The sequence below is a fragment of the Lycorma delicatula genome, chromosome 4 (genome assembly GCF_047948215.1).
Source record: "Lycorma delicatula isolate Av1 chromosome 4, ASM4794821v1, whole genome shotgun sequence".
NCBI lineage: Eukaryota > Metazoa > Arthropoda > Insecta > Hemiptera > Fulgoridae > Lycorma > Lycorma delicatula.
Genome location: NC_134458.1, coordinates 190,672,606 through 190,695,952, shown reverse-complemented (window position 1 = coordinate 190,695,952; position 23,347 = coordinate 190,672,606). Strand labels below are relative to the sequence as shown.

At 31.2% G+C, this 23,347-nt stretch overlaps 1 protein-coding gene across 2 annotated transcripts in view; it reads left to right on the top strand.

Annotated features, from left to right (window-relative positions):
- Nucleotides 1-23,347, top strand: part of RpL23A (ribosomal protein L23A) — a 65,468-nt gene that overhangs the window by 6,000 nt on the left and 36,121 nt on the right. The window contains exon 2 of one of the 2 annotated variants that reach the window (XM_075364896.1): nucleotides 14,260-14,786. In XM_075364896.1, the coding sequence (XP_075221011.1) occupies nucleotides 14,260-14,786 (527 nt within the window). Of the gene's footprint in view, nucleotides 1-14,256; nucleotides 14,787-23,347 lie in introns of both variants that reach the window. The other variant, XM_075364895.1, reaches the window with a different exon arrangement.

Here is a 23,347-nt window from a genome sequence, read left to right as displayed (position 1 = left end):
AAACTATGGATTTCTTGCTATTAAGTGATTTCTTAGTATAATGTAAAATATTTGGAAATAAATATAATATATATATATTATATTACCATTTAACAGAAAATGAAATGTATCACATATACTTAATATTGTATGAACATTTAATTAATCTTACAGTACGGAATGTATTGTATAAAAAATGTTTCTAGCCATCGACTGTATGCACAGTTACTATATAAAAGCAAATTTATGCCTTAATTTTATTGCTAACATTCAGCACACCCTGTCAATGAAATTATTTTAAGACAGAATTTAAAATAATTAACAACTGAATTTTGTTTAGAATAGAAATAATTTGTTGAACAGTTATTATCAAAATATTTCTGCTACCTGTCTTCTTGAAGGTCAATTTTCTTTATTTAATGATATAATGTACCTTTTTATTTTATTATACTGTATTCTATAGTTTGAAAAGGTAATGTCTTTGTATTTCTTAAAATACTTACAAAGGAATAGATGTTAGACCCAACTTCTCTTGCAGCTAAATGGAAAGCTCATCAACCAGCTAAAAATCAGATTTTAACAGTAATATATGTAAAAGAATTCAGTTGAATGATATATCATGAAAACATAAAAAGATTTCTAAATTTTAATAAAATATTTTTTGCCTAATGCCTAGTAAATAAATTTTGCAATTTTATTAATACTTTTACTACCACCAGTTAGTTCTATAATACTTTACTACAGTTATTCTAAAAATTAGCATTTCATCAAAAATGATTTTTTTTTTTTTTTGTCTTCAGTCATTTGACTGACTGGTTTGATGCAGCTCTCCAAGATTCCCTATCTAGTGCTAGTCGTTTCATTTCAGTATACCCTCTACATCCTACATCCCTAACAATTTGTTTTACATATTCTAAATGTGGCCTGCCTACAAAATTTTTTCCTTCTACCTGTCCTTCCAATATTAAAGCGACTATTCCAGGATGCCTTAATATGTGGCCTATAAGTCTGGTCTCTTCTTTTAACTATATTTTTCCAAATGCTTCTTTCTTCATTTATTTGCCGCAATACCTCTTCATTTGTCACTTTAACATTCTCCTATAGCACCGCATTTCAAAAGCTTCTAATCTTTTCTTCTCATATACTCCGATCGTCCAAGTTTCCCTTCCTGTTAAAGCGACACTCCAAACATATACTTTCAAAAATATTTTCCTGACATTTAAATTAATTTTTGATGTAAACAAATTATATTTCTTACTGAAGGCTCGTTTAGCTTTTGCTATTCGGCATTTTATATCCCTCCTGCTTCGTCCATCTTTAATAATTCTACTTCCCAAATAACAAAATTCTTCTACCTCCATAATCTTTTCTCCTCCTATTTTCACATTCAGTGGTCCATCTTTGTTATTTCTATACATTTCACGATTAGCCGTAGAATGTTGGAATTTAGGACTATGGCAACATCTAGTAGTGCACCTCCCCCTTTTCATTGAAATCGAATTGGTAAAAAATGTGTATGCAGTCGTCAGACCCCTAAATAAATTTTGATTTTGAACTTTTTCTTAATTGCAGTAATAACCCCCCTAGTTTAGAGCTTTTTAACGATATAAGTGGTACTTATTTTCATTAGTTTCCAGAATTATAGCCATATAAAATTTCAATAATTAAATATTTAGATCTTACATCTGTGTCGTCAGTCAAGTAGATATTTGGTGTTAACTGAGAACTTGTGGGATCCTTAATCGTGCACTCATCAATTCGAATGTGATTTGATATTCATATATATATTTTTTCTTTTTTATTTAGATATATTAATTTATTAATAATTATTAACTTCTGATCATAAAAAAAAGATTAACTTTTTTTTTTCATTTGACTGGTTTGATGCAGCTCTACATGATTCCCTATCAAGTGCTAATCGTTTCATTTCGGTATACCCCTTATATCCTACATCCCTAACAATTTGGTTTACATATTCCAAACGTGGCCTGCCTACACAATTTTTCCCTTCTACCTGTCCTTCCAATTTTAAAGCGACTATTCCAGGATGCCTTAGTATGTGGCCTATAAGTCTGTCTCTTCTTTTAGCTATATTTTTCCAAATGTTTGTTTCTTCATCTATTTGCCACAACACCTCTTCATCTGTCACTTTATCCATCTATCTGATTTTTAACATTCTCCTATAGCACCGCATTTCAAAAGCTTCTAATCTTTTCTTCTCAGATAATCTGATAGTCCAAGTTTCACTTAAATCATATAAAGCAACACTCCAAACATATACTATCAAAAATCTTTTCCTGACATTTAAATTAATTTTTTCATGAAAACAAATTATATTTTTGATTTGTCTGTGCTATTCGGCATTGTATATCGCTCCTGTTTCATCCATCTTTAGTAATTCTACTTTCCCAAATAACAAAATTCTTCTAACTCCATAATCTTTTCTCTTGCTAGTTTCACATTCAGTGGTCCATCTTTGTTATTTCTATTACATTTCATTACTTTCGTTTTGTTCTTGTTTATTTTCATGCGTAGGACAACATCCACGCCGTTCATTGTTTCTTCTAAATCCCTTTTACTCTGGGCTAGAATTACTATATCATCAGCAAATCATATGTTTATCTTTTCACCTTGTACTGTGACTTTGAGACTAAATTCTTTTTTTACATCATTAAGTGCTAGTTCCATGTAACGATTACAAAGTAACAGGGATAGGGATTTGCCAAACTCCCTTTTTTATTACAGCTTCTTTCTTATGTTCTTAGATCATTACTGTTCAATCACAATTATTACTGTTGCTGTTCGGTTCCTGTAAATTTTAGCAATTGTTCTTCTATCTCTGTATTTGAACCCTCAATATAATGCTGTGTTATTCGCACAATTTTTTTAATCTACTTTCATCTGTTGACTGTGATGCATTATTAAAGCTTTATCTGTTAAGCCTACTGAATAATTTGTTATGCCTGTCCAGGTTTGAACACCTCTTTTTTTATATGCGATTACATTTTTTTTTTATCAATCCCTATTCTTCTACTACTTTTGTCTGAATGACAGAATAGACAGATTCTTCTTATGACTGATTTGTATGGATCTCTTTCAGAAACAAGTGAGTAATTATTTTCGTGATTTTATAAGAATATTTCTTGATGCTTTCTGTAGTCATACTTTAGCCTACAACAAATAACCTCTTTACTTCATACTTGTATGTTGTTTTTTTGGTTAAGTAATTTTCACCATAGTCTTTTACATAATTCATTTCAAGTGATTAATGTTAAAGTATCTTTTAACCTCTATTAGGTACCATTTTAAAAATATTTTGATAAAATTCTTAAATTTTAGATTTTTTAACCAGTCACATGTTGTAGTCTGGCAAATTGAGCAATACATCAAAGTTTTAATTGTTTAAATTGTTTAATTCTTTTAAAAACATCCAATTTTATCCTTATGTAAACAATACATTTACATTTTCTGATGAATACATAAAAAGTAAAATATTTCTAATGTTTAATAACTAAAGATTGAGTATCAACTATTTTTATGATGCACCTTAACCAAACTTTAATGAGAATAGAATAAAAATACATATTATTAACTACATATTTACAGATTGATTCTGTTGTATTGCTCAAACATTTTTTATTCAAAAAAGGGCATAAAAATTTCTGTTGCATTGTGTTTTTGAAAGTGTAAACTATGGATTTCTTGCTATTAAGTGATTTCTTAGTATAATGTAAAATATTTGGAAATAAATATAATATATATATATTATATTACCATTTAACAGAAAATGAAATGTATCACATATACTTAATATTGTATGAACATTTAATTAATCTTACAGTACGGAATGTATTGTATAAAAAATGTTTCTAGCCATCGACTGTATGCACAGTTACTATATAAAAGCAAATTTATGCCTTAATTTTATTGCTAACATTCAGCACACCCTGTCAATGAAATTATTTTAAGACAGAATTTAAAATAATTAACAACTGAATTTTGTTTAGAATAGAAATAATTTGTTGAACAGTTATTATCAAAATATTTCTGCTACCTGTCTTCTTGAAGGTCAATTTTCTTTATTTAATGATATAATGTACCTTTTTATTTTATTATACTGTATTCTATAGTTTGAAAAGGTAATGTCTTTGTATTTCTTAAAATACTTACAAAGGAATAGATGTTAGACCCAACTTCTCTTGCAGCTAAATGGAAAGCTCATCAACCAGCTAAAAATCAGATTTTAACAGTAATATATGTAAAAGAATTCAGTTGAATGATATATCATGAAAACATAAAAAGATTTCTAAATTTTAATAAAATATTTTTTGCCTAATGCCTAGTAAATAAATTTTGCAATTTTATTAATACTTTTACTACCACCAGTTAGTTCTATAATACTTTACTACAGTTATTCTAAAAATTAGCATTTCATCAAAAATGATTTTTTTTTTTTTTTGTCTTCAGTCATTTGACTGACTGGTTTGATGCAGCTCTCCAAGATTCCCTATCTAGTGCTAGTCGTTTCATTTCAGTATACCCTCTACATCCTACATCCCTAACAATTTGTTTTACATATTCTAAATGTGGCCTGCCTACAAAATTTTTTCCTTCTACCTGTCCTTCCAATATTAAAGCGACTATTCCAGGATGCCTTAATATGTGGCCTATAAGTCTGGTCTCTTCTTTTAACTATATTTTTCCAAATGCTTCTTTCTTCATTTATTTGCCGCAATACCTCTTCATTTGTCACTTTAACATTCTCCTATAGCACCGCATTTCAAAAGCTTCTAATCTTTTCTTCTCATATACTCCGATCGTCCAAGTTTCCCTTCCTGTTAAAGCGACACTCCAAACATATACTTTCAAAAATATTTTCCTGACATTTAAATTAATTTTTGATGTAAACAAATTATATTTCTTACTGAAGGCTCGTTTAGCTTTTGCTATTCAGCATTTTATATCCCTCCTGCTTCGTCCATCTTTAATAATTCTACTTCCCAAATAACAAAATTCTTCTACCTCCATAATCTTTTCTCCTCCTATTTTCACATTCAGTGGTCCATCTTTGTTATTTCTATACATTTCACGATTAGCCGTAGAATGTTGGAATTTAGGACTATGGCAACATCTAGTAGTGCACCTCCCCCTTTTCATTGAAATCGAATTGGTAAAAAATGTGTATGCAGTCGTCAGACCCCTAAATAAATTTTGATTTTGAACTTTTTCTTAATTGCAGTAATAACCCCCCCCTAGTTTAGAGCTTTTTAACGATATAAGTGGTACTTATTTTCATTAGTTTCCAGAATTATAGCCATATAAAATTTCAATAATTAAATATTTAGATCTTACATCTGTGTCGTCAGTCAAGTAGATATTTGGTGTTAACTGAGAACTTGTGGGATCCTTAATCGTGCACTCATCAATTCGAATGTGATTTGATATTCATATATATATTTTTTCTTTTTTATTTAGATATATTAATTTATTAATAATTATTAACTTCTGATCATAAAAAAAAGATTAACTTTTTTTTTTCATTTGACTGGTTTGATGCAGCTCTACATGATTCCCTATCAAGTGCTAATCGTTTCATTTCGGTATACCCCTTATATCCTACATCCCTAACAATTTGGTTTACATATTCCAAACGTGGCCTGCCTACACAATTTTTCCCTTCTACCTGTCCTTCCAATTTTAAAGCGACTATTCCAGGATGCCTTAGTATGTGGCCTATAAGTCTGTCTCTTCTTTTAGCTATATTTTTCCAAATGTTTGTTTCTTCATCTATTTGCCACAACACCTCTTCATCTGTCACTTTATCCATCTATCTGATTTTTAACATTCTCCTATAGCACCGCATTTCAAAAGCTTCTAATCTTTTCTTCTCAGATAATCTGATAGTCCAAGTTTCACTTAAATCATATAAAGCAACACTCCAAACATATACTATCAAAAATCTTTTCCTGACATTTAAATTAATTTTTTCATGAAAACAAATTATATTTTTGATTTGTCTGTGCTATTCGGCATTGTATATCGCTCCTGTTTCATCCATCTTTAGTAATTCTACTTTCCCAAATAACAAAATTCTTCTAACTCCATAATCTTTTCTCTTGCTAGTTTCACATTCAGTGGTCCATCTTTGTTATTTCTATTACATTTCATTACTTTCGTTTTGTTCTTGTTTATTTTCATGCGTAGGACAACATCCACGCCGTTCATTGTTTCTTCTAAATCCCTTTTACTCTGGGCTAGAATTACTATATCATCAGCAAATCATATGTTTATCTTTTCACCTTGTACTGTGACTTTGAGACTAAATTCTTTTTTTACATCATTAAGTGCTAGTTCCATGTAACGATTACAAAGTAACAGGGATAGGGATTTGCCAAACTCCCTTTTTTATTACAGCTTCTTTCTTATGTTCTTAGATCATTACTGTTCAATCACAATTATTACTGTTGCTGTTCGGTTCCTGTAAATTTTAGCAATTGTTCTTCTATCTCTGTATTTGAACCCTCAATATAATGCTGTGTTATTCGCACAATTTTTTTAATCTACTTTCATCTGTTGACTGTGATGCATTATTAAAGCTTTATCTGTTAAGCCTACTGAATAATTTGTTATGCCTGTCCAGGTTTGAACACCTCTTTTTTTATATGCGATTACATTTTTTTTTTATCAATCCCTATTCTTCTACTACTTTTGTCTGAATGACAGAATAGACAGATTCTTCTTATGACTGATTTGTATGGATCTCTTTCAGAAACAAGTGAGTAATTATTTTCGTGATTTTATAAGAATATTTCTTGATGCTTTCTGTAGTCATACTTTAGCCTACAACAAATAACCTCTTTACTTCATACTTGTATGTTGTTTTTTTGGTTAAGTAATTTTCACCATAGTCTTTTACATAATTCATTTCAAGTGATTAATGTTAAAGTATCTTTTAACCTCTATTAGGTACCATTTTAAAAATATTTTGATAAAATTCTTAAATTTTAGATTTTTTAACCAGTCACATGTTGTAGTCTGGCAAATTGAGCAATACATCAAAGTTTTAATTGTTTAAATTGTTTAATTCTTTTAAAAACATCCAATTTTATCCTTATGTAAACAATACATTTACATTTTCTGATGAATACATAAAAAGTAAAATATTTCTAATGTTTAATAACTAAAGATTGAGTATCAACTATTTTTATGATGCACCTTAACCAAACTTTAATGAGAATAGAATAAAAATACATATTATTAACTACATATTTACAGATTGATTCTGTTGTATTGCTCAAACATTTTTTATTCAAAAAAGGGCATAAAAATTTCTGTTGCATTGTGTTTTTGAAAGTGTAAACTATGGATTTCTTGCTATTAAGTGATTTCTTAGTATAATGTAAAATATTTGGAAATAAATATAATATATATATATTATATTACCATTTAACAGAAAATGAAATGTATCACATATACTTAATATTGTATGAACATTTAATTAATCTTACAGTACGGAATGTATTGTATAAAAAATGTTTCTAGCCATCGACTGTATGCACAGTTACTATATAAAAGCAAATTTATGCCTTAATTTTATTGCTAACATTCAGCACACCCTGTCAATGAAATTATTTTAAGACAGAATTTAAAATAATTAACAACTGAATTTTGTTTAGAATAGAAATAATTTGTTGAACAGTTATTATCAAAATATTTCTGCTACCTGTCTTCTTGAAGGTCAATTTTCTTTATTTAATGATATAATGTACCTTTTTATTTTATTATACTGTATTCTATAGTTTGAAAAAGTAATGTCTTTGTATTTCTTAAAATACTTACAAAGGAATAGATGTTAGACCCAACTTCTCTTGCAGCTAAATGGAAAGCTCATCAACCAGCTAAAAATCAGATTTTAACAGTAATATATGTAAAAGAATTCAGTTGAATGATATATCATGAAAACATAAAAAGATTTCTAAATTTTAATAAAATATTTTTTGCCTAATGCCTAGTAAATAAATTTTGCAATTTTATTAATACTTTTACTACCACCAGTTAGTTCTATAATACTTTACTACAGTTATTCTAAAAATTAGCATTTCATCAAAAATGATTTTTTTTTTTTTTTGTCTTCAGTCATTTGACTGACTGGTTTGATGCAGCTCTCCAAGATTCCCTATCTAGTGCTAGTCGTTTCATTTCAGTATACCCTCTACATCCTACATCCCTAACAATTTGTTTTACATATTCTAAATGTGGCCTGCCTACAAAATTTTTTCCTTCTACCTGTCCTTCCAATATTAAAGCGACTATTCCAGGATGCCTTAATATGTGGCCTATAAGTCTGGTCTCTTCTTTTAACTATATTTTTCCAAATGCTTCTTTCTTCATTTATTTGCCGCAATACCTCTTCATTTGTCACTTTAACATTCTCCTATAGCACCGCATTTCAAAAGCTTCTAATCTTTTCTTCTCATATACTCCGATCGTCCAAGTTTCCCTTCCTGTTAAAGCGACACTCCAAACATATACTTTCAAAAATATTTTCCTGACATTTAAATTAATTTTTGATGTAAACAAATTATATTTCTTACTGAAGGCTCGTTTAGCTTTTGCTATTCGGCATTTTATATCCCTCCTGCTTCGTCCATCTTTAATAATTCTACTTCCCAAATAACAAAATTCTTCTACCTCCATAATCTTTTCTCCTCCTATTTTCACATTCAGTGGTCCATCTTTGTTATTTCTATACATTTCACGATTAGCCGTAGAATGTTGGAATTTAGGACTATGGCAACATCTAGTAGTGCACCTCCCCCTTTTCATTGAAATCGAATTGGTAAAAAATGTGTATGCAGTCGTCAGACCCCTAAATAAATTTTGATTTTGAACTTTTTCTTAATTGCAGTAATAACCCCCCTAGTTTAGAGCTTTTTAACGATATAAGTGGTACTTATTTTCATTAGTTTCCAGAATTATAGCCATATAAAATTTCAATAATTAAATATTTAGATCTTACATCTGTGTCGTCAGTCAAGTAGATATTTGGTGTTAACTGAGAACTTGTGGGATCCTTAATCGTGCACTCATCAATTCGAATGTGATTTGATATTCATATATATATTTTTTCTTTTTTATTTAGATATATTAATTTATTAATAATTATTAACTTCTGATCATAAAAAAAAGATTAACTTTTTTTTTTCATTTGACTGGTTTGATGCAGCTCTACATGATTCCCTATCAAGTGCTAATCGTTTCATTTCGGTATACCCCCTATATCCTACATCCCTAACAATTTGGTTTACATATTCCAAACGTGGCCTGCCTACACAATTTTTCCCTTCTACCTGTCCTTCCAATTTTAAAGCGACTATTCCAGGATGCCTTAGTATGTGGCCTATAAGTCTGTCTCTTCTTTTAGCTATTTTTTCATGAAAACAAATTATATTTTTGATTTGTCTGTGCTATTCGGCATTGTATATCGCTCCTGTTTCATCCATCTTTAGTAATTCTACTTTCCCAAATAACAAAATTCTTCTAACTCCATAATCTTTTCTCTTGCTAGTTTCACATTCAGTGGTCCATCTTTGTTATTTCTATTACATTTCATTACTTTCGTTTTGTTCTTGTTTATTTTCATGCGTAGGACAACATCCACGCCGTTCATTGTTTCTTCTAAATCCCTTTTACTCTGGGCTAGAATTACTATATCATCAGCAAATCATATGTTTATCTTTTCACCTTGTACTGTGACTTTGAGACTAAATTCTTTTTTTACATCATTAAGTGCTAGTTCCATGTAACGATTACAAAGTAACAGGGATAGGGATTTGCCAAACTCCCTTTTTTATTACAGCTTCTTTCTTATGTTCTTAGATCATTACTGTTCAATCACAATTATTACTGTTGCTGTTCGGTTCCTGTAAATTTTAGCAATTGTTCTTCTATCTCTGTATTTGAACCCTCAATATAATGCTGTGTTATTCGCACAATTTTTTTAATCTACTTTCATCTGTTGACTGTGATGCATTATTAAAGCTTTATCTGTTAAGCCTACTGAATAATTTGTTATGCCTGTCCAGGTTTGAACACCTCTTTTTTTATATGCGATTACATTTTTTTTTTATCAATCCCTATTCTTCTACTACTTTTGTCTGAATGACAGAATAGACAGATTCTTCTTATGACTGATTTGTATGGATCTCTTTCAGAAACAAGTGAGTAATTATTTTCGTGATTTTATAAGAATATTTCTTGATGCTTTCTGTAGTCATACTTTAGCCTACAACAAATAACCTCTTTACTTCATACTTGTATGTTGTTTTTTTGGTTAAGTAATTTTCACCATAGTCTTTTACATAATTCATTTCAAGTAATTAATGTTAAAGTATCTTTTAACCTCTATTAGGTACCATTTTAAAAATATTTTGATAAAATTCTTAAATTTTAGATTTTTTAACCAGTCACATGTTGTAGTCTGGCAAATTGAGCAATACATCAAAGTTTTAATTGTTTAAATTGTTTAATTCTTTTAAAAACATCCAATTTTATCCTTATGTAAACAATACATTTACATTTTCTGATGAATACATAAAAAGTAAAATATTTCTAATGTTTAATAACTAAAGATTGAGTATCAACTATTTTTATGATGCACCTTAACCAAACTTTAATGAGAATAGAATAAAAATACATATTATTAACTACATATTTACAGATTGATTCTGTTGTATTGCTCAAACATTTTTTATTCAAAAAAGGGCATAAAAATTTCTGTTGCATTGTGTTTTTGAAAGTGTAAACTATGGATTTCTTGCTATTAAGTGATTTCTTAGTATAATGTAAAATATTTGGAAATAAATATAATATATATATATTATATTACCATTTAACAGAAAATGAAATGTATCACATATACTTAATATTGTATGAACATTTAATTAATCTTACAGTACGGAATGTATTGTATAAAAAATGTTTCTAGCCATCGACTGTATGCACAGTTACTATATAAAAGCAAATTTATGCCTTAATTTTATTGCTAACATTCAGCACACCCTGTCAATGAAATTATTTTAAGACAGAATTTAAAATAATTAACAACTGAATTTTGTTTAGAATAGAAATAATTTGTTGAACAGTTATTATCAAAATATTTCTGCTACCTGTCTTCTTGAAGGTCAATTTTCTTTATTTAATGATATAATGTACCTTTTTATTTTATTATACTGTATTCTATAGTTTGAAAAAGTAATGTCTTTGTATTTCTTAAAATACTTACAAAGGAATAGATGTTAGACCCAACTTCTCTTGCAGCTAAATGGAAAGCTCATCAACCAGCTAAAAATCAGATATTAACAGTAATATATGTAAAAGAATTCAGTTGAATGATATATCATGAAAACATAAAAAGATTTCTAAATTTTAATCAAATATTTTTTGCCTAATGCCTAGTAAATAAATTTTGCAATTTTATTAATACTTTTACTACCACCAGTTAGTTCTATAATACTTTACTACAGTTATTCTAAAAATTAGCATTTCATCAAAAATGATTTTTTTTTTTTTGTCTTCAGTCATTTGACTGACTGGTTTGATGCTGCTCTCCAACATTCCCTATCTAGTGCTAGTCGTTTCATTTCAGTATACCCTCTACATCCTACATCCCTAACAATTTGTTTTACATATTCTAAATGTGGCCTGCCTACAAAATTTTTTCCTTCTACCTGTCCTTCCAATATTAAAGCGACTATTCCAGGATGCCTTAATATGTGGCCTATAAGTCTGGTCTCTTCTTTTAACTATATTTTTCCAAATGCTTCTTTCTTCATTTATTTGCCGCAATACCTCTTCATTTGTCACTTTAACCACCCATCTGCTTTTAACATTCTCCTATAGCACCGCATTTCAAAAGCTTCTAATGTTTTCTTCTCAGATACTCCGATCGTCCAAGTTTCACTTCCATATAAAGCGACACTACAAACATATACTTTCAAAAATATTTTCCTGACATTTAAATTAATTTTTGATGTAAACAAATTATATTTCTTACTGAAGGCTCGTTAAGCTTGTGCTATTCGACATTTTATATCGCTCCTGCTTCGTCCATCTTTAGTAATTCTACTTCCCAATTAACAAAATTCTTCTACCTCCATAATCTTTTCTCCTCCTATTTTCACATTCAGTGGTCCATCTTTGTTATTTCTACTACATTTCATTACTTTTGTTTTTTTCTTGTTATTTTCATGCGATAGTACTTGCGTCGGACTTCATCTATGCCGTTCATTGTTTCTTCTAAATCCTTTTTACTCTCGGCTAGAATTACTATATCATCAGCAAATCATAGCATCTTTATCTTTTCACCTTGTACTTTTACTCCGAATCTAAATTGTTCTTTAACATCATTAACTGCTAGTTTCATGTAAAGATTAAAATGTAACGGAGATAGGGAACATCCTTGTCGGACTCCCTTTCTTATTACTGCTTCTTTCTTCTATTCTTCAATTGTTACTGTTGCTGTTTGGTTCCTGTACATGTTAGCAATTGTTCTTCTATTTCTGTATTTTAACCCTAATTTTTTTAAAATGCTGAGCATTTTATTCCAGTCTACGTTATCGAATGCCTTTTCTAGGTCTATAAACGCCAAGTAAGTCGGTTTGTTTTTCTTTAATGTTTCTTCTACTATTAATCTGAAGCCTAAAATTGCTTCCCTTGTCCCTATACTTTTTCTGAAACCAAATTGGTCTTCTCCTAACACTTCTTCTACTCTGCTCTCAATTCTTCTGTATAGAATTCTAGTTAAGATTTTTGATGCGTGACTAGTTAAACTAATTGTTTTGTATTCTTCACATTTATCTGCCCCTGTTTTCTTTGGTATCATGACTATACACTTTTTTTGAAGTCTGACAGAACTTCCCCTTTTTCATAAATGTTACACGCCAGTTTGTATAATCTATCAATCGCTTCCTCACCTGCACTGCGCAGTAATTCTACAGGTATTCCGTCTATTCCAGGAGCCTTTTTGCCATTTTAATCTTTTAATGCTCTCTTAAATTCAGATCTCAGTATTGTTTCTCCCATTTCATCCTCCTCAACTTCCTCTTCTTCCTCTTCTTCCTCTATAACACCATTTTCTAATTCATTTCCTCTGTATAACTCTTCAATATATTTTTCCCATCTATCGACTTTACCTTTCGTATTATATATTGGTGTTCCATCTTTGTTTAACACATTAGATTTTAATTTATGTACCCCAAAATTTTCCTTAACTTTCCTGTATGCTCCGTCTATTTTACCAATGTTCATTTCTCTTTCCACTTCTCAACACTTTTCTTTAATCCACTCTTCTTTCGCCAGTTTGCACTTCCTTTTTACAGCATTTCTTATTTGCCGATAGTTCCTTTTACTTTCTTCATCACTAGCATTCTTATATTTTCTACGTTCATCCATCAGCTGCAATATATCGTCTGAAACCCAAGGTTTTCTACCAGTAAGAATTTCCTTTTTAACATTCTCCCATTCTTCTGCATTTTCTACGTTATCTTTTTTACTTAGACCTCTTGCGATGTCCTCCTCAAAAATCTTCTTTACCTCCTCTTCCTCAAGTTTCTCTAAATTCCACCGATTCATCTGACATCTTTTCTTCAGGTTTTTAAACCCCAATCTACATTTCATTATCACCAAATTATGGTCGCTATCAGTGTCTGCTCCAGGGTAAGTTTTCCAGTCAACGAGTTGATTTCTAAATCTTTGCTTAACCATGATATAATCTATCTGATACCTTGCAGTATCGCGTAACTTTTTGCAAGTGTTTATTATACTTCGTGCCAAAACTCTATTAGTCGGTCGCCTCTTTCATTGCTTTTGCCCAGCCCGTATTCACCCACTATATTTCCTTCCTTGCCTTTTCCAATGCTTGCATTTCAATCTCTAACTATTATTAAATTTTCATCTCCTTTTACGTGTTTAATTGCTTCATCAATCTCTTTGTATACACACTCTACCTCATCATCATCATGGGTGCTTGTAGGCTTATAGACGTTAACAATCGTTGTCGGTTTAGGTTTTCATTTTATCCTTATTACAATGATTCTATCGCTATGCGTTTTGAAATACTCTACTCTCTTCTCTATCTTCGTGTTCATTATGAAACCTACTTCTGACTGCCCATTATTTATGGGCAGGCATAATACTAATTTTATATATACAATAAACATGTATATATGTGATTAAATTATACAGGTTTTGTTAAATTATAGAAATGTTTTATGTTAGCAGGAGGTGGAAAAAAACCAGAAAAAAAGACAGAAAAGAAACCTGCAGCATCTACGTCAGCCACTACTGTAGGGGCATCTTCGTCATCTGGTGCTGCAGCAGCTACAGCGACAACACCTAAAGCTGCTGCATCTCCCAAAACCCCTAAATCCGCATCGGCAACTTCAGCAAAACCTGCGGCTGCCGGTTCAGCGAAAGGTCCTGCAACAAAACCCGCAGCAAAGGCCGCTTCAGCGACCGGGAGTAAACCAAAACCTGCCGCAGCAGCCGCTAAAGGCGCTGCTAAACCTGCAGCCAAAAAAGCACAACCCGCTAAGGCTGCCAAGGGTGCAGGTAAACCTGCAGCCGGTAAGAGTCCTCTGAAGGCTGCAGTCAAGGGAACCGTTAAACCGCAGCCGAAGAGAGGTTCAGCCACATCTAAAACTATCAAGAAGATCGAAAAACCGAAAAGAGATGTCGCTCCTAAAGCACAGAGAGGTGCTAAAGTCATCAAGAAAAAAATTCAAAAAGCCCTTAAAGTTAAACTTAAGGTAACTGTTTTTTTTTTTAATTTAATTTTCTTTATGTTAAGACGATAAAATATTTTTTTTTTCTATCATCATTCAACGTGTTTTCAATTTATTTTGTTACTAAATTATGATAAATTGAAAATATCATAATTTTTTTTTCTTTTACTGGCTATAATTTTTATTGACTACGAGTATAATTTTCACTGCTTCTCAATCTGTTTTTGCTTGACCGAATAATTTTATAATAGCTAATAATTTTAATAATACAAAATTTTAAGTTTGTTTTTTTTTTTAATTTGTTACAAGATATTTATCATTTGGTGTGTAATATACTCAACATAATTTCTTTAACGTGGAAAAAAATTTGTAACTTAAGGAGTCGCTCTCATTTTATACGTTTTTGTTTGTTTGTTTGTTTCTTTCTTTCTTAATTTACGTATTCCCATTAAATTATACGCTTATAATATATTTATGTAAATTTATCTCTATATTGAAAAGAAAGATCAGTGTAAATATTAAGGATGCGATGATAATTTATTGTTCTTATTGAACTGAAATAAAGTTAAAGAAAATATTCTCCTTTTAAGGAAAAACTTATGGTTTGGGGAGATAATTACATAGTAATTTTTTTTTTCAAAATGTTCATAATTAAGATTAAGTGCAAAAACAGTAAAATATTTTTTGCATGAATGCACAAATATGCTTGCATGATGATGATGTATATGTGCGATAATATTAAAACCATTTTTAAAAAAAATATTGAATATTTAAAAAAGAGAAGCATATTTTTAGCGTAATTTGTACGATTGTAGTCATATATTTGTTTAAAAAAAAGTATTCGTTTTTTTCATAATTTAGAAAAGAGATTGTATATAATAGCGCATTTATGTTTGAAAGATTTTATCTATAATGAAATGTAATTTTATTGTATTTTGACTAATTTTTCATTTTAAATTTTTAGATTTAATTGTGTTTGAAAACTGGTAGCGTAAAATGAAGTACACGTAATATATATTTTATTGCGAGGGAGAAAAACAAAAAATAATAATCTGATGTCTACATCACATGACTTTGTTGTATGCCTACTAAACTATATATACACTTTTTTTTTTTTTTTAATGAGAAGTACATAAAATTTTATTTCATTAATAACTTATGATTTTTGGTTATTAAATATATTAATAAGTCAATATACAGGTTTATCATAAAAGAATGGTGCGGTTTTGAACATGGTTTAAATTAAAACAGAATTACTTACAGTTTATTTATTTATTTTTTTCAAATTTGTCATCTCAAAGATTGTTTTACATAATTAATAAATTTCAATATGTGCGGCCCTTAGTCGCTCGAAAAATGTCCAAACAATACTCGAACTTCTCTCCAAACATTTCTTCGTTAATGGTTGTTATTGCTTCATTAATCCTGTTTTTTAAGCGGTTTAGGTCGTGAATTTTTTGTGTATAAACAACGCTTTTGATGTACCCCCACAAGAAAAAATCGCAAGGTATCAGGTCTGGACTCCTTGTAGGTCAAAGTACGGGTCCGGCCTATCCATTGATGTCCAAATTTTTCATTCAAAGCGTCCGTGACCAATGCATTGAAGTGCGGGGGAGCACAATCTCGTTGGAAATGAAGTTGAATGTTTTCGAGTTCATCCGGCTGAGGAAAGCAATAATTGGTTAACATGTCGAGATACACGACTCCATTAATTGTTTTTTCAGCCAAGAAGAAAGGCCCTATACACGATTTTTCATCACACCACACCAAACGTTAACTTTAGGCGAATCGCGTTGTTTCTCAATATTTGCGTATGAGTTTTCAGAGCCCCATATTCGTGAATTGTGTCTGTTAATGCACCCATTCATGTGGAATGTGTAGAAGTAGCTTATAGACCAAGGTCAAAGATGGTGTGCCTACGCAAGTTGCAGGGTTGCCACATCTTGCAAAGAAAAATCAGTCTCATTACTTTATTGTCGCATCTCCTATATTTTGTCTTCAGATTGAAGGGACAGTTGATTTACCCATTGTTACAGTTAAGTTATAAACCTGTAGTACTGTATATTTGGCGTTAGTCCAAAATTTTATATGGTAACAGCAGGTTTTTTCACCTATATTAGAATTGTACCGTTAGAAACGTTTGGCACATTTCATATTGTATTACAAAAACGTTTTTAAAAAGAAATTTGACAGTATGTACAAGAAAATAAATTACTTGTAGGATTTAAACACACACACACACATACATATATAGTATAAACAAAAATCTGGTATTTGAACACCACATGACTTCCTTGTATGACTATTAAATTACATTTTTTTTTTGTCTTCAGTCATTTGACTGGTTTGATGCAGCTCTCCAAGATTCCCTATCTAGTGCTAGTCATTTCATTTCAGTATACCCTCTACATCCTACATCCCTAACAATTTGTTTTACATATTACAAACGTGGCCTGCCTACACAATTTTTTCCTTCTACCTGTCCTTCCAATATTAAAGCGACTATTCCAGGATGTGGCCTATAAGTCTGTCTCTTCTTTTAACTATATTTTTCCAAATGCTTCTTTCTTCATCTATTTGCCGCAATACCTCTTCATTTGTCACTTTATCCACCCATCTGATTTTTAACATTCTCCTATAGCACCGCATTTCAAAAGCTTTTAATCTTTTCTTCTCAGATACTCCGATCGTCCAAGTTTCACTTCCATATAAAGCGACACTCCAAACATATACATTCAAAAATCTTTTCCTGATATTTAAATTAATTTTTGATGTAAACAAATTATATTTCTTACTGAAGGCTCGTTTAGCTTGTGCTATTCGGCATTTTATATCGCTCCTGCTTCGTCCATCTTTAGTAATTTTACTTCCCAAATAACAAAATTCTTCTACCTCCATAATCTTTTCTCCTCCTATTTTCACATTCAGTGGTCCATCTTTGTTATTTCTACTACAATTCATTACTTTAGTTTTGTTCTTGTTTATTTTCACGCGATAGTTCTTGCTTAGGACTTCATCTATGCCGTTCATTGTTTCTTCTAAATCCTTTTTATTCTCGGCTAGAATTACTATATCATCGGCAAATCATAGCATCTTTATCTTTTCACCTTGTACTGTTACTCCGAATCTAAATTGTTCTTTAACATCATTAACTGCTAGTTCCATGTAAAGATTAAAAAGTAACGGAGATAGGAAACATTCTTGTCGGACTCCCTTTCTTATTACGGCTTCTTTCTTATGTTCTTCAATTGTTATTGTTGCTGTTTGGCTCCTGTACATGTTAGCAATTGTTCTTCTATTTCTGTATTTGAACCCTAATTTTTTTAAAATGCTGAACATTTTATTCCAGTCTACGTTATCGAAAGCCTTTTCTAGGTCTATAAATGCCATATATGTTGGTTTGTTTTTCTTTAATCTTCCTTCTACTATTAATCTGAGGCCTAAAATTGCTTCCCTTGTCCCTATACTTTTCCTGAAACCAAATTGGTCTTCTCATAACACTTCCTCCAATCTCCTCTCAATTCTTCTGTATAGAATTCTAGTTTTTGATGCAAGATGCATGACTAGTTAAACTAATAGTTCTGTATTCTTCACATTTATCTGCCCCTGCTTTCTTTGGTATCATGACTATACACTTTTTTTGAAGTCTGACAGAACTTCCCCTTTTTCATAAATGTTACACGCCAGTTTGTATAATCTATCAATCGCTTCCTCACCTGCACTGCGCAGTAATTCTACAGGTATTCCGTCATTACAGGAGCCTCTCTGCCATTTAAATCTTTTAATGCTCTCTTAAATTCAGATCTCAGTATTGTTTCTCCCATTTCATCCTCCTCAACTTCCTCTTCTTCCTCTATAACACCATTTTCTAATTCATTTCCTCTGTATAACTCTTCAATATATTCCACCCATCTATCGACTTTACCTTTCGTATTATATATTGGTGTACCATGTTTGTTTAACACATTATTAGATTTTAATTTATGTACCCCAAAATTTTCCTTAACTTTCCTGTATGCTCCGTCTATTTTCCAATGTTCATTTCTCTTTCCACTTTTCTTTAACATTTTTTTTCTGAACACTTTTCTTTAATCCACTCTTCTTTCGCCAGTTTGCACTTCCTGTTTATAGCATTTCTTAATTGCCGATAGTTCCTTTTACTTTCTTCATCACTAGCATTCTTATATTTTCTACGTTCATCCATCAGCTGCAATATATCATGTGAAACCCAAGGTTTTCTACCAGTTCTCTTTATTCCGCCTAAGTTTGCTTCTGCTGATTTAAGAATTTCCTTTTTAACATTCTCCCATTCTTCTTCTACATTTTCTACATCTTTTTTACTCAGACCTCTTGCGATGTCCTCCTCAAAAATCTTCTTTACCTCTTCTTCCTCAAGCTTCTCTAAATTCCACCGATTCGTCTGACACCTTTTCTTCAGGTTTTTAAACCCCAATCTACATTTCATTATCACCAAATTGTGGTCGCTATCAATGTCTGCTCCAGGGTAAGTTTTGCAGTCAACGAGTTGATTTCTAAATCTTTGCTTAACCATGATATAATCTATCTGATACCTTGCAGTATCGCCTGGCTTTTTCCAAGTGTATATTCTTGTATTATGATTTTTAAATTGGGTGTTGGCAATTAACTAAATTATACTTCGTGCAAAACTCTATAACTCGGTCCCCTCTTTCATTCCTTTTGCCCAGCCCGTATTCACCCACTGTATTTCCTTCCTTGCCTTTTCCAACGCTTGCATTTCAATCTCCAACTATTATTAAATTTTCATCTCCTTTTACATGTTTAATTGGTCATCAATTTCTTCGTATACACACTCTATCTCATCATCATCATGGGCGCTTGTAGGTATATAGACGTTAACAATCGTCGGTTTAGGTTTTGATTTTATCCTTATTACAATGATTCTATCGCTATGCGTTTTGAAATACTCCACGCTCCTCCCTATCTTCTTGTTCATCACGAAACCTACTCCTGCCTGCCCATTATTTGACGCTGAGTTAATTACTCTAAAATCACCCGACCAAAAGTCGCCTTCCTCTTCCCACCGAGCCTCAGTAATTCTTACTATATCCACATTTGTCCTACCCATTTCCCTTTTTAAATTTTCTAGCCTACCAACCTTTTAAGCTTTTAACATTCCACGCTCCGACTCGTAGAATGTTATTTTTTAATTTTCTGGTGACCCCTTCCTTAGTAGTCTCAACCCGGAGATGCGAACGGGGGACTAGTTTACCTCCGGAATATTTTACCAAGGAAGGCGCCTCCATTATTGCTATGTGAAAATGCAGAGAGCCACATTTTCTTTGAAAAAAAGCAGCTGTAGTTTTCCATTGCTTTCAGCTGCGCAGTACTCAGAGGACTGAGTGATGTTGATACGGCCGTTTAAGTCATTGTGACTCATGCCCCTAACAACTACTGAAAGAGCTGCTGTCCTCTTTCAGGAATCATTCCTTAGTCTGGCTTTCAACAGATATCACTCCGATATGGTTGCACCTTCGGTCCAGCTACTCTGTATCCCTGAGCACTCAAGCCCCCTCACCAACGGCAAGGTCTCATGATTCATAGAGGAGGAGTAAATTACATTATAGATTTTTTATTTTTAATGAATATAACATACATAGAATTTTATTTCACTAATAATGTTTAATATTTTTTTTAATTTTTGGTATTGAATTATTATTTATCGTAACATTTTTTGCAATCATAAGTTAATCGATATATTTAAAATTTAAAAAAAAAAGATGAAATCTTATTTGAACCACTGTGCACCTTCCCCTTCTAAGATCCAAAAATTTCATTGGGTTAAACTCTGGAACCGATGAGAATTAGTACCAGTTATGATATATCATTGAAAAGCTCTCAATTAGAGGACTTATTATTACAGTTAAGAAAAAGTCCAAAATCCAAATTTTTTTTATTTATTTTTGGTTCAATCGATCGTAGTCAAAAGGGAGATGCAGAACTAGATTATACAATAGTTCTAAATCCAAAATTTCAACATCGTATGGCTAATTGTTTTTTTTTAGTTATGCGAGATACATGCGTATATACATGCATACAGACGTCATGCTGAAACTAGTTAAAATGGATTCAGGAATAGTCAAAACGATATTTTCGTTGTACCGAAATTTTTCGCATTCACAATACTTTGTACAAGGAAGCAAAATATGTGTTTTTGTTTATAGACAGGGCTTTATCTGTAAACTGTTAATTTGCAGGTTTATTATAGTATTTTTAAAGCTTTAAATTTAAAACAACTATTATGGAAATTGCGCAGTATTTGTCAGTTAATTTTTCTACGAATAATTGATGTTAACTATATATTTTTGAATTACTGGTGATCAGAGTGTAGTTGATGTTAATGCTTGTACGGCTAAGTATTGTCACATTTCAAGCGGCCGGGTATGAGTTGACATTTAAAAACATATTTGGCGAAGAATCATTCGTTCCTCATTTTTCGCAGTAAGTGATTATTTAAAATATATATATATATGTAGGTGTTATTGTTGAGCCCCATTTTCAACATCAGTGTTTTGTGTATATAATTCACAGGTTCTCTAGCACCCAGCATACATCATTTATGAATGAACTGTATTTTCAGTTATAATATTAAAAATTATATTATTTTGTGTCCATGACATCGGGAATTAATTACTCATATTTTTCATATTCTCTCGAAATAGCCGGCCTCCATGGTGCGAGTGGTTGTGTCTCGGCTTTGCATCCTCAGAGGTCCATGGGTTTGAATGCCGGTCAAGCATGGCATTTTTCATACGCTATATTTCCATATATCCCATGTACAAGCTTCAAGCTTATCTGGTGATATCATCAAGAGAAAAAAAAAAATTGCATATATGTTAAAGCTTTCAATGTTAAAAATTATATTCTAAATTATATTAGCGATGGTTTTTTTTTTTTACGAGTTCATTTATTTGAGAGTGAATTCCTTGCGATTACAAATTTTTTTCCATTTATGTATTATGTTGAGGTTAACAGATTTGCACACTTGAATAAAAAAAAAAAGTATGTATATCTTGTAACTATTTTTTACGTATTTCAGTTTCAGAGTTAACAAAAAATGGGAAATCAACTTCTGTCCCTTGAAGGTACTAATCTTTTTTGCTTATGTTTCTGTTTTCATACGCGCAATAATTTGTGCGTTATCTTTTTTTTCTTAATGTGTTCTTTTTTTTTAAAGGTAAATGTGTTACTTATTTGATAGTTTGTCGTAATTTATATCCAGTATTTAATTCTGTTCATCTGTCCCAAAGTTTTTAATCAGTCGTTAAGTTAGGGGACAGAAATCAACAGTTATAATATTAGTTTTTCCATTCAGATATATATTTTTATTTGTTACTACCAGTTTGTTTCAGATGTGTGCATGAATTATAGTAAACAGTACATTAACTATTTGTATTATCTAAAAAAAACTTCCTAATATAATTTAAAGACGGAAGCTTATTAATAAAATGCAGATATACTTTTTTTAAATACTGCATTTTTTTTTATCTCGCCGAGATTAAGAAAATAAATTCATCGTTGTGTTTATTAACCTGTTAAATGCCGTTAACCCAATAACGGGGATTTGAAAGGCTATTCTTTTGCCGCCTGTAAAATATGAACCGATCATTCTATTCATAAGCTGTTATCGTTGGAAAGTACAGATTTCAATCTTTAATGTTATGTAGTTTGAATCTGTACATTCTTAAGGGGAATTTTGTTATAGAATTTTGATGTTGCATCACTGAGGCCAGCGGAGGAAGCCGGTCGTAAATATGCTATGAAAAACATCTCCCACTGCAACCTCGTACGTTAGCTTTGTATTCAGTTTGAATCGTTCGTTTTTGTAGAGCGTAGCGACATCGGGATCATTCGGTTAGTGTTATTTCTAACAGAGTTGGTCGAGTTTCATGTGGGAGGGGGATTTTTCGTCAACGTTTACGCAAATTCTTGTGTAGGCTTAGCGTTTTGTCCAAGATGCTTGTACCGTTACTCAATGTATAGAACAAAGAAAGGAGAATGAGAATAAATTGTCACTTTATATCACTCCAGCAGGATGGGGCTGAATTCCATCATTTTCGCATAGTTGCCAAGCGACCCCACGCATCCCGGTCTTGCCATTCACGTTAGTTTTCATTTTATTTTACTCAAATTTGGACCAAATTTATTTTTTTTGAATCTGCGAAATGTGCTTTATAAAACTGTGTATAAAAGATTTTTTCCGATAATAACATTTTTGACTCTGGAAAGGGTTAAACGAAGAAAGTCACGTATTCTTTCCAAATTTTTTTATGCTTGTCGGATTTTCAGCTGTAACATACGTAGAAAAAATCGCACAGACATACGGTTCAGTTTTTTTCGAATCTATGAATCTTTTTCTATAACCTATATTTTTTTTCTATTTTTTCCGACTAAATGAATGAGTACTGACAAATTACAATTTTTCGCGCACGTAATTAGTAACTCACGAGAGAAGAGTCGCGACCTATGTGGATTTACAATCGTTAATTATTATAAATATAGGGCTGTAGTTAATTTTAACTATGAAAGTTATATGATATATAATA